This window comes from Aspergillus melleus (assembly GCF_016097325.1).
Source record: "Aspergillus melleus strain CBS 546.65 chromosome Unknown contig7, whole genome shotgun sequence".
In the NCBI taxonomy this organism is placed as follows: domain Eukaryota; kingdom Fungi; phylum Ascomycota; class Eurotiomycetes; order Eurotiales; family Aspergillaceae; genus Aspergillus; species Aspergillus melleus.
This window is the reverse complement of record NW_025763376.1, coordinates 130,633-145,790: the sequence shown is the minus strand read 5'-3', so window position 1 is coordinate 145,790 and position 15,158 is coordinate 130,633. Positions and strand designations below refer to the sequence as shown.

At 51.4% G+C, this 15,158-nt stretch overlaps 4 protein-coding genes across 4 annotated transcripts; 1 reads left to right on the top strand and 3 right to left on the bottom strand.

The window, feature by feature from the left end:
• Positions 1-2,324: 2,324 nt before the first annotated feature.
• Positions 2,325-2,807, bottom strand: LDX57_011017 (uncharacterized protein; the record flags this gene model as incomplete). The annotated part of the gene is made up of 1 exon (XM_046092763.1): positions 2,325-2,807. The coding sequence occupies one exon, from the start codon at positions 2,805-2,807 to the stop codon at positions 2,325-2,327; it is 483 nt and encodes a 160-aa protein (XP_045948741.1).
• Positions 2,808-3,659: 852 nt separating this feature from the next.
• On the bottom strand, positions 3,660-4,752 carry LDX57_011016 (NmrA/HSCARG family protein; the record flags this gene model as incomplete). The annotated part of the gene is made up of 3 exons (XM_046092762.1): positions 3,660-3,731; positions 3,782-4,123; positions 4,177-4,752. 3 exons carry the CDS (start codon positions 4,750-4,752, stop codon positions 3,660-3,662), a joined length of 990 nt encoding a protein of 329 aa, XP_045948740.1.
• A 3,934-nt stretch (positions 4,753-8,686) lies between these two features.
• Positions 8,687-10,768, top strand: eng2 (putative GPI anchored endo-1,3(4)-beta-glucanase; the record flags this gene model as incomplete). The annotated part of the gene is made up of 1 exon (XM_046092761.1): positions 8,687-10,768. One exon carries the CDS (start codon positions 8,687-8,689, stop codon positions 10,766-10,768), a length of 2,082 nt encoding a protein of 693 aa, XP_045948739.1.
• Positions 10,769-11,350: 582 nt separating this feature from the next.
• Positions 11,351-14,650, bottom strand: LDX57_011014 (uncharacterized protein; the record flags this gene model as incomplete). The annotated part of the gene is made up of 4 exons (XM_046092760.1): positions 11,351-12,466; positions 12,518-13,529; positions 13,584-14,338; positions 14,393-14,650. 4 exons carry the CDS (start codon positions 14,648-14,650, stop codon positions 11,351-11,353), a joined length of 3,141 nt encoding a protein of 1,046 aa, XP_045948738.1.
• Between the last annotated feature and the right edge of the window lie 508 nt (positions 14,651-15,158).

The window sequence follows — 15,158 nt, the reverse complement described above, 5'->3', positions numbered from 1 at the left end:
GCTCACTTACCTATCAAAGATATGATCACAATTCATGACGAGGCCTGCCGCCACACGAAACTTCAGATCAACCGGGTCATGTTTAGTTTTGGGGCTTCTATAAGGAGAAACGAATCTCAATACAGCGTCTTTTACTTGACTATTTAGCATGATACCCTGTAATCTCTCTGCGTCAGTCAACATGTCCTTGATGACATTGATGAATAGGGTTATCAGAGTGGCGTGTGGATTCTGTGTGGGAGGTTGCAGCAAGGGCACCATCAGCTGCAGGGTGCGATGAATGCCCAGCCAACCCTCATCCGAGATATTTGAGACCTGAATTTGCGTGTTTAGTATTTTTGTCAGAATAAAGTGTCATGTCCATATAGTTTATAGAACATTGTATTTACTCACCTCGATCCGGCTGAAAGATTCCTTTTCCAGGCGTCGAGGAAGATAAGAAGCGTCAACATTATGAAGCTCAAAAGCCACCTTTGCGTGAGAAATTCGATCCAGGAAAGACTCAAGCACTTCTCGCAGGTAAAAATACAGCTTGCCGTATGTATCAGCCGTGGCGGGTCCGCTGGATGTATGGAAAACCTCTTCTACATCCCAACCATGAAGAGGATCTGAATGATCTGCCATCGGCCAGGCGTCTGCAGTATGAAACAATGTCCTATTCTAGTATCAGCATTGCATTTATACGCCATATCGACACCGCTGAACGCACGGGTTTGGCCTCTTGAAATCATGACGTGGCATTCCAAAGGGAAGCAACAGACCGTCCTGGAGGAACTTCAAGAATGGGATGCGTTGGGGTGGCAAAAGTATGCACATGATCTGGTCGCGGATGTCACTCCTAGAATGAGCCAGCGTGGTGTCTGCGCGGAGCTCTTTGGCCTGTTCAGTCGTTAAACCAGCCGGTAGTTCAAAGTACACCCATGACGATGTCTCAAGGGTGATTCTCAAAGAGCAACTTCCGAATGTCCAGGTCTTCTGAATTAAGACTCCCGGCGCATTGTTTTGAATTTCGCTGCAGACATCTTCGATCAGACGCCGAACCCGATTCAAAAGGATAGCGATGTCCGAGTTGCGCACAAGCGCTGAATACCAAAGGTGAATGATGCAATCGATAGCTTCCTTCTTTTCAACAACCAACGCAACAAGAAGAATCATGAGGTTTCGGGCCACGACATCAAAATCTCTGTCATTTATTGTGATACTGAGGGACTAGCTATAGGTCGTGGGAAGATCAGCGAGCGTCTTTATGACATTGCGAAGGTCTCCTGGAGCTGTTTATGGAATAGATTAGATTCGAAAAGGTCATCAGAATTAACAAAAGTCAACATGTACTGTACCTGCAAATAAGAGGCGAAGATCTTCGGCATAGCTCTCTCCTTCGTTCGATGCTAATTTCAGGACGTCAAGCGCAGGAACATTACCCCAGAGAAAGTTTCTTCCTATAACCTCCTCCGCGCCAGATACAGGGCTTTTATTTCCCAAGACCCAGGTTGGTTGCCAGGACTTTTTCGCCAGGGCCGACTTGCAGTCAATTTTGTGTTGAGGCCAATGGGACTTTTGGCATTCTGGGCCGCAATACTGCAACTCTCGATGTTAATGATATTTTCAAGATAATAAAATTCATTCTGGAAGGCCCACTGACAATGACTAGCAAGCAACCCTTGCATGTGTATCTCCCTTTCTTCTTGCAATCAGTCTGCTCTGGGTTCCAGTTGGCACATATAAGAATGGGAGCCATTGTGTTCCTCTTTGCTGCATTCGGCTGATATATATGCCTTCTTCAAACTAAGAAGTCTTGGGGTTCCCTGTAAGCCATTCGCGTTGGTTTGACGTAAGAATAAGAAGCGGAAGATGGTGGAAAGAGAAAGGCTTGGGGGTGGCAGGAACTATAAACAAAAGGCCAGCGGTGGTGAGTGAATGAACCCAGGCTAAAGCAAGAGGGTGTCACGGGGCTAACCCAGCCTGCCCTGATTTTATACTCAGGCCCTGAAACCTTTGCAGATTGTTAAGCAGATCCTATATCCCCACTCATCTCAATTCCCCCTCTATCTAATGAAACCTACTAACCTTGAACCTTTGCGCTATTTGTAAAAGGTCTTGCCAATTTTCATTTTAAATTATGCTCTCTAATGATATATTGATCTTCTCATGCTCAGCTTACTCGCTAATGGGAGAACCATGCCTCAGCGACGATCAATATAGATAAAATGTTTGTGTTCTGACGAGATCCTTCACACGCGAACATAAGGTGAGTGAACTGTCCTCGGTTGTCGTGACTTTGAACCCCCATGGCAGCACTTGATACGCAAAACAAAACATCTGCCTCACAGAGAATATCGATCCCGCATTCCTTGAGTGATTGTGCCAGCCGTATGAGCATACTCCTTTTCGACCCAAGGCTCCCAATCCCAATCGATCCAATCCAAGAACTCCCGAGCCATATCCTTGTTCCAGCGCAGCAGAGATGACACATACTGGCCAAGGAAGAAATTTTCATCTGTAAGAAACGGGTAATCTAGTTTGCGATTGAACAAGGCGCTCGCAAAATCGACAAAAACGAGATGTCTGCTAGGTTCGAGATCCGTCGTCTCTAATAGCATCACATTGCGAGGGCTGAGGTCTCTGAGCACGATGTCCTTCCGGTGATATACTGTGCTTTCAAAGTCAATCATGGTTTTCATGATCCGCTGGCGAATATTTCGGGAGAACCCGTTGGGGTGCACCTGGAGCATTGTGATTCCCTCGACGTATTCGATCACGATGAGGCGGACGGCGCGCACTCTGGAACCGTCTGCGGTGATGTCCATTGTGTAGGACTCGTAGTATCGGGGCACGCGATGGCCTTGCAGTTCCGACAGCAATTCGTATGCGCGCACTTCGTGGGTATAGAATTGATTCGCCGCTTTGAAAGGATTGATTGTTCCGTCATGGTCATCGAGGTAAAGAGGGTCGTATACCTTGGCCACCAGTGTCTTTGTCTTCCGGTAAAGGATGGCTCCCTGAGGGTTTTACGACGAAGACCTGAGAGTTATAGTCGTCTCCAATTCTGACTGAATGAATAATTTTCAAATCAAAGCTACGCGGTGGCTGGCTGGACTCTTGCCCTGCTAGTGGAGGATTTTGTAGGCATCTTTCGAGCGGACTGAGTTGATTTCTCTCGACTCGCTCTAGGTCGCTGTTATGGCAGCACCAGACGGTAACCGGTGTCGGACCAGGGCATACATGCGACTGCACGGTGAATTTCAAGCCCGGGATGTAGGGAATTGGCGGTTTGGGGAGCTCAGAGGACGGAGAACCCATGACGACTGATTGATTCGGACTTCTGACTGCGTCGCTGAAAGTATCCGAACAGGAGTAATATCCTAATATTCTAATTCAAAATCAAATATGCGCTCTAGACAGCCAATGGAAGGTGTAGGCTTCCATTCACTGGGAGTGAATGGCGGTCCGACAGGCTGCATTCCGTGCTGATGCCTGTTTCCTCTTATGCAAAGTGCCCCCTTGCCTTTTTTCCAACTAGGTAGGAGCAGTGCTGACGAGATTCAGCAGTTCATAGAAGCTGCGAGTGGACCCGAAAATCAAAAGTCACTGATTAATACACTTGATTATGCATCTGTAATGTCCCCAACAAAACAGCAAAGTCCAAGATGTATAAGTATCTACAGAACGCCCGACCAGTCCTGTTGCCGTATCCATTCCTCCACCGAAGGCAGGCTTAGCGGTACCTCAAGCTATATCAATCAGCAATGTTCTTCACTCAGGGTATCTCAGAACCACATACCTGTCTTGGATGGATGACGCTCGGATCATCGCGACCCTCATATCCACAGTCATTGAAATACGCCCAGTTATCGATGAGCTCCTGCTTCAAGTCCTCCGGGACTCCCGGAATGGATTCGCCATCAGGAAGGGTCACCACCTTGGCAGGCACACCCAGCACACGGCTCCAGATGTCGAAAAACTCGTTCAGAGTAATCCATCCCCGGTACGCGATCAGGTGCTTTCCGGGAGCGCTTAAAATCAGCGCTTTCGCGGCTGGTCCGGTATCTTCTTCGGCAGCCATTGCTGGGAGATGCACGTCACCGCGCACGCCAGTGATGTACTGATACACGCCCTCCGCATTCTAGGTGAGAGTATAAGCCTATAATCCCATTCAAAGACGGACAACAAGCTTACCTTTCGGGGTTGTAGTAACGGGTGCGAGAGAAAGTTGGAAAGATACCAGCCAACTTGGAGTAAACTGGTCTTCTTCCACAGCTCGGGATACGTCTTCTTGCCATATTCTGCAGCATGGGCCTTGGAATCAAAGTGCATCACGTTCGTGTATTTTCCCTTCGACCACTTCGAGGCATCCGACAAGCTGGAGAAAATCAATTTCTCGAGCGTGGGAACCTTAGCGGCAGCGTCAAACACGTTCATGCCCTGTTGTTTCTCGTAGTGGTAGGTCCATGCGTTCATCGGCTGGTCGGGTCTCTTCTTCTTTTGGTTCTCGGGGTTGGCGAAACTGTTCCAGAAGTCGGTGACGGCGAAGATGGCATTTGCGTCTTGAAAGGCCGCCTCGAGGGACGAGGGATCGTCTAGATTGGCCTGCATGACTTCGACTCCGGATCGTTGGAGGGCTTGCGCGCTGGAGGAAGATGTGCTTCGGGTTAAGGCGCGAATACGCCAGGCCGGATCCTCGATGAAGGACTTGATCACCGATCCTCCTTGGTTGCCGGTGGCGCCGAGAACGACAATAAGCTTGGAAGACATTTTGTAACTTCAAGTTGCGTCGGTAATGATATTCCGCACTGTGATGAGTTGAAATATATTTTCTATCACAACAGGTACTGATGCCTCTTATACATTTGCCGGATTGTTCGAATTTCTAAGCAACAGTCCATGTTTTGTCAGGATCACGAACGCTAATCAGCGTCATTTGGCATCATGCGAATAAATTGGGAATCAGCATCAACAGATGCATACTATTGGAAGGATGGAGGATGATGAAAGATGATTCACGCTGCTGGCCCCAAAGAAAGTGGGCCGCCCTCCAGGCGCGCTAGGCCGGTTTGGGCTAATTGTCCGCATTGTCCGCATTGTCCGCTCATGTCCGCAAACTGTCTGAATCATAGCGACAACGAGAATCCTGAACATTGGTTTCTTTCTGGCTTGATATTCACCATGGTAACTCGCTCCTTGAGTACGACTTTGTATCACCAAGACCACAATTACTACAATGACCGTTCCCTACGCTGCGTAGCATGGACCGGCGCTCAACCGCTCTTTAGATCGTGAAAGATAATGCTCGCATCGTTGATGGACTGACAAAGTTACTATCTTGACTGGTACGATTTCAATCAAAGATGCGATCCAAGAATCAGAGGGACAGGATATACCAAGGCCATTGCTGAGCCCTTCACGCACTTCATCCTAACCCGTCTACTCCTGGAGACCTTGTTAGCAAGCAGCTCCTCCGACCTCAACTCAAGGATCATTCAAGTATCGCTCGCCTCTCGCGGATAATCATCTTCTAGACCGGAAGTTTATTGTAAAATATGGCTTGACGGCCTACGGACGGCCAAAAACAGCCATAATGAAACTACTTTGACCGAGTGTACGGGCCTAAGGGGTACGTGTACTCTCAATCAACATCGGAGGCATTAGGTCCGCTGCGGTAATATATGGATAAGTCCGAAATCGACACAAGAAAGAAGGATCCGGGCGTGGTAAAGCCGATGAGAAGTTCTGCGTAGAGCGCAGCCACTACCGTAAGGGTGAAGGAAGGGCGGAACCATCGGGGACACTGTGTTTTCAATGTGTTTGAAGCGTGGACCTCGTCAGTCGAGAGAATCGTGACTTGAGCTCAAAATGGTGAATCAGGACATGAGGTATATATGCATTCAGTGCGTGCATTGATCAGAGGAACGTTGACACAATGTGCACCGTGTTCACATCGACCCGAGTCCGAGCGCGGTCTATGCAGGGTGCGATGATCAAATAATGAGCAGCAATATAAGCATCAGGTAACCCCCAAACCTGAAGTACTCAAACCTCTGTCCTTAAAGTAAGTTGGCAGAGTAACCGAGAATTATTAGTTTACATTAACTAGAACCAAGTTCGCAGCTTTAGGCTCAGCTAAGCAACGGCTCAAGATATGGCGACCGACATTCCGATGAAAGTTTAATATTGACCAAGATTCGCCAAAGAACTCAACATCCCCTCAATAAGGAAGATTAGCCGAGTGCTCCCTGAATTCAAAGATACGGAAAAGGACAAGGAGGAGAGGTGTGGGTGGCTCAAGAGGAGAACCAAATGCTGGGGATTTCCTCGCACCCACCAGGATAGTTAGTCGGGTCTTCCTTCCAAGGTTAGTCCTAACAAGAGCTGTGAATTAAGCAACAAGACAGGAATATCCTGTAGCCGTCTAAGTGAAGGCGTGGTAAAAGAGTCACTGGTGGCAACAATTCGCTGGGCCAATGTGGAACCACCGACCACATGGGCAGCACGATGCGGACAGCTCGAAAGGAATGATCAATGAACATCCTCGCCAGCTAACAATCAACAGTCCTGGGATGGGCGAAATGACAGCAGGTAACCCCTGAGTCTCTGCGCGGAAATAGCCGTTCAGGGTAATATGAAATCTGCCTTCGGACGGTGTCTTTTCCAAAAGGGGCCGTGGATGCAAATTGCGGGAGAATAGTGCCCTCCTCAAAATAGAAACCGCGCGAGGATGACCCGTGCTCAATTTCCAGGATCCTACTCCGTATGTATGAATTATCGAATGCATACTTTTGACGGAGTATGCTCAAAATAAAGGAGATCCACCCTGCGATATTTGGGCGTAAAAGTGGTTCAGGGCGGAACCGACCCATGGCACCAGGTCGGGCCGTCGAGATACTCCTGACTCTGAGTCCGAGACGGGGGGATGGATGGAAGGATTGATTACAGGAACGTACTCTGCAGAGGTTAAGACCAGACACCAAGAGTTCAAGAATGGCCTCCACCCCGTATTATGTTGGAGCATTCCAACGATCTGACGGGGTGTACACCGTAAACAACAACAGAAGAGTGTAAGACCAAGAGAATAAGGAACAAACTCGGCTCAGCCACCCCGACCAAATAAAGAAAGTGTGGCGCCCGCTGATTCAGCACCCGAGCGTGGCTACAACGCTAGACCCGATTGAGTGCGGGCGGAGTCTCCTTTCCCAGGATTTTTCCTGTGGTCCCTTCCTTTCCTTTCCTTTCCTCTTCTTCATCGTCTGCTTGGCCAACTGCAGGATTCGCAGACCCCGTCTCGATCGCAATGATCATTACTTCTTTGATGTTGTGTGCATTCTGGTCGCTTCCTGCCCACGCCAGAGATCGTCCCGTTGCCACGTCCTAGAATCTCCCATTATTCCAATCCCTTGCGATTCGCCCGGTCTTCTCCCCACCCACCGAGAAACGACGGACTCGCCGTTGTGCTCCACTCCCAGCGTCTAGACGAGTCCACTATCGACCGAAAACTCCGTCCAAAATTCAATTTCTGGCGCCGTCCACGGTATGCGATCGGATTGGCCGCCCGGATCAGCTATTTGGCCCTCAGTTTCCCGCCCGCTGGATGATCCCCTTTTCCGTTGCCTGACGATTACAGCACATCTCCCCTGCCGAGAATGTGACAGTTGCCGGGGGTGGCAGTGAGAGGCACGGACAACTTGCAACCGTAATCACTAATCATGCATAATTGTCGGGGTAGGGGAGGAATAATGAGGGGGTCAGACTCAGCACAACAACGGACGGTTCCTCATGAATGGATCAATCAAAGTTTTTATTTGTTGCATACTCGACTGGCCGAAGGGGGAGGTGGGTGAGCTGTCTCACTCACACCCAATCCCGTAAACTCTCGCCTCTCTCTTAGCCCGGAAGATGGGCGTCCTCCTGTTTCATATGCACCTTAGGGCAGGCTCGTCGCGTTTCAGGTCGGCCGACCGCCTGCCGAGCACATCTATCACCAAGCCAGCTCCTGGTCGCCCGGCCCACTCGGCATGCCTGGGCAAAGAGGAATGGAGTCATGGACTCATGGCAGGCATTTGGTAGTCCGGGCTCCGTCACCATGGCGCTCCCAACACCCATTTTGATTCGTCGCAGCTCGCTTGGTGCGTCCAGGCACCAAGCGCCGAATCTCCAGTCGTGGATCCCAACTGCGCCGGCTCGATGGATTCTTGGACACTAATAGGCCATTTCCCTTATTCACACTTCCTTCACTTTGACCCTAAGGGAATGGTCTTCACTCCAGCTCAGTGCAACACAAGACTCCCCGGCGGGCCAGACCTCCCCTCCTTTATTATACCGACTGTTCCCAATCTTTATCATGCCTTTCCTCCATACCTTCCTGTGACTTTTCTTCTTTTTGCCTTCTCTCATTTTTCTTTCTTTTTAACTCGCCATCCTTCCTTTTCACATTCTTTCTCGCGTCATTTTCCCAGTCGCAGATCGAAGTCTGCATTCTTTACACCTTCCTTTCTCTATCGTACCTTCGTTGCCACAGCCTAGACGGTTGTCTTTCATTCCTTTGGGTCTACATCGTAATTAGACCGATTTCTTTCGATCTTCTTGACAGCTCCCAGATCCTCATCTTCCCTCGTGTTGATCTGCCTATAGCTGTGCTTACTTCCGCTCATTTGTCTTCCAATAACTGATTTATCTGAACTGCGTTCCGGCTAAAATGACTTCCCGATCTCTGCTCTGGAGCGTGGGATCGCTCGCTGCTACCTCTCTCATTGCGCCTGCTATTGCCAAAGGCTCGACTGGTAGCTCCGGTAGCTACCAACTGCACGAATCTTGGCAAGGCGAGAAATTCCTGGACTATTTCGAGTTCTTTACTGGCGCCGACCCGACCAATGGCTTCGTTACCTATACCAACCAGAGCTACGCTGAGAGTACCGGCCTGATCGATATCACCTCCAGCGGCAGTTTCTATATGGGTGTAGACTACAAAACGACTCTCAGCCCGGAGGGACCTGGTCGTGACTCCGTCCGTATCGAGAGCAAGAAGTACTACGACGAGGGTTTGTACGTTATCGACCTCGCACACATGCCCGGCAGCGTCTGCGGAACGTGGCCTGCCTTCTGGTCCGTTGGCCCCGACTGGCCCCACGACGGCGAAATCGACATCATCGAAGGTGTCAACAAGCACGAGTCGAATGAGATCGTCCTGCACACCAGCGGCTCTTGCGACGTTGGCGGCGACCACGAAATGCTCGGCGACATGACCTCCAGCGAGTGTGGAGATGCCTCGGGTACCATCGGCTGCGTGGTGAAGGGTAACAAGGGCTCCTCCGGAGACCCTTTCAACAAGAACGGTGGTGGCGTTTATGCGATGGAGTGGACCGCTGATTTCCTCAAGATCTGGTATTTCGCTCGCGGCGACATCCCCAAGTCCATCACCACCGGCAAGCCCGATACCTCCGCCTTCGGCACCCCTATGGCCCATCTGCAGGGCTCTTGCGACTTCCACGAGCGGTTCAAGTCCCAGAAATTCATTCTTGACACCACTTTCTGCGGTGACTGGGCCGGTGGTGTGTTCGGCGACTCTGGTTGCCCCGTGAAGGACCCCAGCAACCCCATCCAGAGCTGCGTTAGTTACGTCGCTGAGAATCCCGAAGCTTTCAAGGAGGCGTATTGGGAAATCAACTCTATCAAGCTGTACCAGATCGGTACCAGCTCCAACACCCCCGCCGAGATCTCGTCGGCTGCCTCTCAAGCCGAAAGCGCCACTCATGCCGTGTCCCAGGCCGTTTCCACCTCTACTACCCAGCAGGCTCCCGCCACCACCAAAGCCGCCAGCTCCAAGTCGGAAACCGCTGCCGTCCACACTGCCTCGAACCCTCCCGCTGCCGAAGTCACGTCTGCTGCCTCCGCAACCACCAAAGCCAGCGGCGCGGCTACCTCCGCCCCTGCCAGCGGCTCAAGCAGCTCCGGTAACGCTGGAAGCGGAAGCTCTGAGGAGTCGGCAGGTTCTCACAACTCCGACAGCTCCGACAACTCGAACAGCTCCGGTAGCTCTGAAAGCTCTGGCAGCTCTGGCGCCTCTGCTAACTCCGGCAACTCTGGTGACTCCGGTAGCTCCGGTAGCTCCGAAGGCTCTAAGGGTTCCGAGTCTGCCTCGAGAAGCACCATCTACGTGACCGAGACTACGACCGTTTGCGCCCTCACTCAGGGCACTGCCGCCACTGCCATCCACGCTGGGGAGTCGGGTGCCGCCGCTGAAAGCGGTGCTTCTTCCATCGTCCCGACCGCCCCTGCTTCCCAGCCTGCCCCCGAGGGTACCTCCGGCGTGGTTCCATCTCAAGTCCCAGACGCTCCCGCCGAGTCTCAGTCCCAGGAAGACGTGCCCTCTGCGCCCACTGCTCCCGGTGCTCAGCCCTCAAGCCCCTCAAACGTCGCCCCCGTTGAAAGCTCCCACCCCAGCAACCCGCCTTCGCCGCCGCAGAGCATTACCGTGTCCTCGTCGGGCTTTGTCCCTGCTCCCGCACCTGCTCCTACGTCCGCGCCCCCCGCTGGTGACTCTCCGACTGGCGACGAAGGCTCTGTGCCTGGCGGATCCCCCGGTGCCGGCTCTGGTTCTGGCTCCGGCTCCGGCTCCGGCTCTGGCGCCTCGGTCAACTCCGGATTCTCCGGATCGTCGGCTTCTCCCATCCCGAGCGCAACTACTCCTATCAGCCCTCTCTTCACTGGCGCCGCTAGCAAGCTCTCTCTGAGCACATCTGGCTTCCTTGGCGCTCTCGCTCTGGCTTTCTTGGCATGAGTGTCTTCTCGCGATTTTCTTTCGGTTTCATTCTGATATCCCTTTTCAGCCATTATATCCTGTAAGAGGTCGTGACAATACCCTCTAGTCTTGTTTTTGTATAATAGTCTGCCGTTGGTTTCAATATCATACCCCATCGTTGTCCACTCGTTCTGACTGTGTATGGTCATGTTTAAAAGACGTTGGGAAAATTCCTTTCTCTGCCTATTGCTGGCTTTCACTTTTACACGTATTCTAGAATATGCAGACTTTTTCGTTCAAAATGAAGATTCAATGATAGTTATGACTTACTTTCCTCATCTTTATCATGTGATGTCACCTGCTAGGAGACTTCCCCAGATGCGTCGAGCTTCCTTCGGTGTCCGTCTTCCATCTTCCATCTTCCATCTTCCATCACTCCCCTGCTATGTTTTTTATCATTTATCACCTCATCTCATCTATATGAAGAATGAATGAAATTATCTCCCAATAAATCTAACCAAGGTATGTTCAATGAGCCAAAGAAAAACAAGAAAAAACAACTATAGACAGGATATCATAATATGGACATGAATCGACATCAGCTTCCATTCTCCTCCCCCTTCAGGCCGTCTGCCAGCGGCTCAACCAATCTCGCGCATACCGGCCTAAAATTCCATCCTTGATGATCCGCAGACGACCATTTCTCAGGGTCATACTGTCCCGCTCGGCCTTGTCCGTGGTGAATGTCGGCGGCGTCAGAGAATTTTCGCCGTACATTGCCTCGTAATGATCTGCCAGCTTGACGGCGGGATTCACCAGTTCTTCTCCTCGTGCTTCACTCTCTCGCAGTAGCTCCAGCCATCGCTCGAATGGGACGGTGTCGAATTTGAACCCGTTCTGTCGCAGAGTGTCGAGAAGCGCAGACCACTCGAAGGTGCGAGAGTTGGATAAGTTGTAGATTGTATCGTCTTCATTCGTGTCTTGGTCTTCTGCTGACTTGCTTGAGCAAGCCTTGGCAATTTCAAGCATCGAGGCGACGAGCTTGTCGACGGGAAGCCAGGAGCATGTCGTGTCGATCTCCGGTAGGGACTTGAGCGTCAGGGCCGATCGGATCATCAACGGAAGAGCTTCAGAGTCGTTCCAGAGACCCTTCTTCGAGTGTCCAGAGATTTGGCCGATACGGAGGGAGTACGACCGGGCGCCTGCTTTCCGCGCGTTGCTGACTATCTTTTCGCCGATGAGTTTTGACCGACCGTAGCCCATTTCCAAGGCACTACTAAGGTCCTCGATAGGAGCTTCGTTGACTTCGGAGGTCTTCGAGCCCAGTGCTGTGGAAATTGAGGAGCAGAAGAGAAGGACGGCTGGCGCAGAGAGGTTCACAGAGAGTGAGAAGTTGATTAGGTTGTATAGACCCTTGATGTGTGGCTCGAAGCTCAACAGCGGCAGATGGAAGTTGACCGGCCATGCCGTATGGATGATCAGGGACACGGAATTTTTCATCTCATCGATCATGCTCTGGCTCAAGCCGAAATTTGGCTCGTCCAGAGCACTGTTGAGTGCGATGATCTTCTTCATGCGGAAACTTGGAACCACGAGTCCCTTTTGCTCCAAGGTGTCGATGATTGCCTCTTTGGCATTGCTTCTGCGTGTCAGACAGTACACTGCAGAGACCGAATCATCGTTCACAAGTCTACAAAGTGTATGTGCTCCCATAGAGCCAGTCGCGCCGGTCAAGATCTGAAAAGGAATTAGCATGCATTTATCGTGGTCGGAATCATCTCAACATACAACACTCCTATTCGTCGGGACCATTTGAGCCCTGGGGTCATGGCTGCCGAAGGAGGAGTACTTCTCTATCAATCCAGGCATCAATGATACATCATCAGTCGCTTTCGTCTCTTGGCCCGATTGGACAGCATGGATATGCTCCGCCAGTCTGGAGACAGTCCCGGTCTCAAAGACGACATTCTGACCAATATCTTTGCTGTCTTCAATGCGAAAGTCTCTGAGGATAAGACGGCGCAGGTGGATTGCTTTCAAACTATCGAGTCCCTCCGCGAAGAATTCTGCCTCTGAGCTGGAGATGTCAAATCCCAGCTCATCACGGCAAAGTTTCGTCAGATGCTCTTCAGTGCTTCCGACGTCAAGTTCGAGAGAGCCATCCGCACTGTTTTCCTGCTTGGTGTACAATGAATCGATCGTATCGGCGTATTTGGTGTAAACCTGGGCTCGGATCATGGAGCCTTTATCGGTACGAGGACAGACGGCGTCAGGCGGCAGTGTAAGAACCATGTCACGAGAGATCTGTGAGAACTGCTCTGCTCTTGAGTTTGCATCCTGGACAGCAGGCCAGATCAGGTCCATGTATTCCTGATCGGAGAAGGATTTCGCCTCCTCCGATCGGAAGACCAAGAGGCCTGGTACACTGCGACTCACACCTACGACGACCGCTTCCTGGATGAGCGGGTTCTGTTTGATGGATCCTTCAATGGGCAACGGGAGCACTTTCTCTCCATTCACGAGTGTGATGCGATCGTCCAAGCGTGTGACATACTTCCACCGCTCTGGGATTTGCGGGTGCGGTGTGAAAACGTCCTTGGAATGGTAGGAGCCGGGTGGCTGATCCGAGTTGGATGTGGTCAAGGCTGGATGTCCAGAAAGGTAAACGCATTCGTAGAGGCTATCACTGATGGGTTTCATCCAGATATAGGGTCTTATGTTTTCGAAGAACTTCATATAGTTCCAATATGGGTCGCCGTGTGGGCGAGAAATGGATTCGGCGACCAAGCCAGCTTCGGTTCTATGGACTAGTCAGAGAATGGTGCTTTCCTGAAAGGTGACAGAGACAACTTACAAACCAAAGGATCCTCCGAATCTCACCTTCTCTTCTACCATCTTGTCGCCCAGCTCATCAGGGCAGGGGGCTCCTCCGTATGTGACAAGCTTGCAGCCTCTGAGGGCGTCCAGCCCCCTAGGGCTGTCTACTAGGAGCTGAAGCATATATGGCACACCTTGAACTGATTCCGGCCTCGCAGCCTCGAGAGCATTGACCACCGAGGTGGCAGTGAGCGGCAGAGAGGCGTCCCACATGAAAGCGGTTTTCTTCATATACATAGCTTGGAGCGCGGTTGATAGGCCGTGAAGGTGGTACCAGGGCAGGGAATTGAAGGAGGTAAGCCCTGGGCCTCGTGTCGGGTGAGTCATCAAGGCCTTGTGACTTAGGAAAAGAGGCTTGGGCGTGCCAGTCGAACCGGACGAATGAAGGATCAAGGCGGTCTTGTTCTTCTGGATCTCTGGGTTCCGGCTGCGATGAAGTACCATGACAGTGGAGTCAGGTGTATCTTGGAGTGAAGGTCTCTGAATCAAAGGACGGCATGCTACCAGCTTGAGGCGAAGTATCTCGCCCATTGTTGCCCGGATACTAGAGGTTTGGCCATAGAGGATGGTGTCACAGCCGACGACGTCGAGAAGTGATACACAGGCCGCTGCCGAAAGTCGGGGCGACAGCATCATCACCGTGTACCCTAGACGGCTGAGTGCGAAGAATGTGACCACCATATGCATATCCGAGAGTGTGAACAGAGCAACAACTGCCTGTCCACCCCGGGGCTATCATGACGTGAGTTTCTATGCAGAGAGCAAGAAGGAAATGATACTACGTACCGGCTTGAACCCGCAATCCATCAGGGTACATACTGCCTGGTCAATCATGCAATCCAGGTCCTGTCCCGTGAAGTACTCATACGAGGCGCTGTCATTGTTGGATGGCTTGGGGTAGGCGAGAATAGGATGTTGAACAATGTCTTCGGCTCGCAATCGAATGAGGTCATCAAGAATGTGAAGACGCCCAAACCGTGCCACGATCCGATCTGAGGCACTAGCTTGGGGCGCATCGTCTAGTTCATACTGACGGATCCCCATAGTGAAAGAGTGGTCAATCTACGCCAAAGGAAGAACGGACTGAGACCAACCCCGAGAGAAATAGGCCTCGTATTTAAGAAGAATACTCTGGAGTCATGTGTGGGAACAGGACGCTATAGGGGGCGCCCACTTTTCGTCGGCTCTGCGTTCGGTTGGGCTGCTTCATACCGCATTTAGAAATAGGGCGTCACCTATTTCTGGTCGTTTCAGTGTCTCTTAATCTCAGACTTTCATTTACCGAGTGGCACCCAGCTGAAGCGGTGTATCCGAAAATTTTCAGCGGCCCAGACGGGTCCCAGATGACGTTGTTAACTGGTCTCAAAGGTCCCAGCATGTGCGAAAGGGGCGGATCGAGCTCCTGCAAGCACGGCAATTGGTGCATGCTGTATGGCGTCAGTCGGTAACGAATGGGTATGCTAATACCCATAGTGTCTACAATCATATGGAGCTGCACCAAGTGGCCGGGCGATCTGGATCTGTCGTTGGCCGAATGGGACGGATTTAGGGC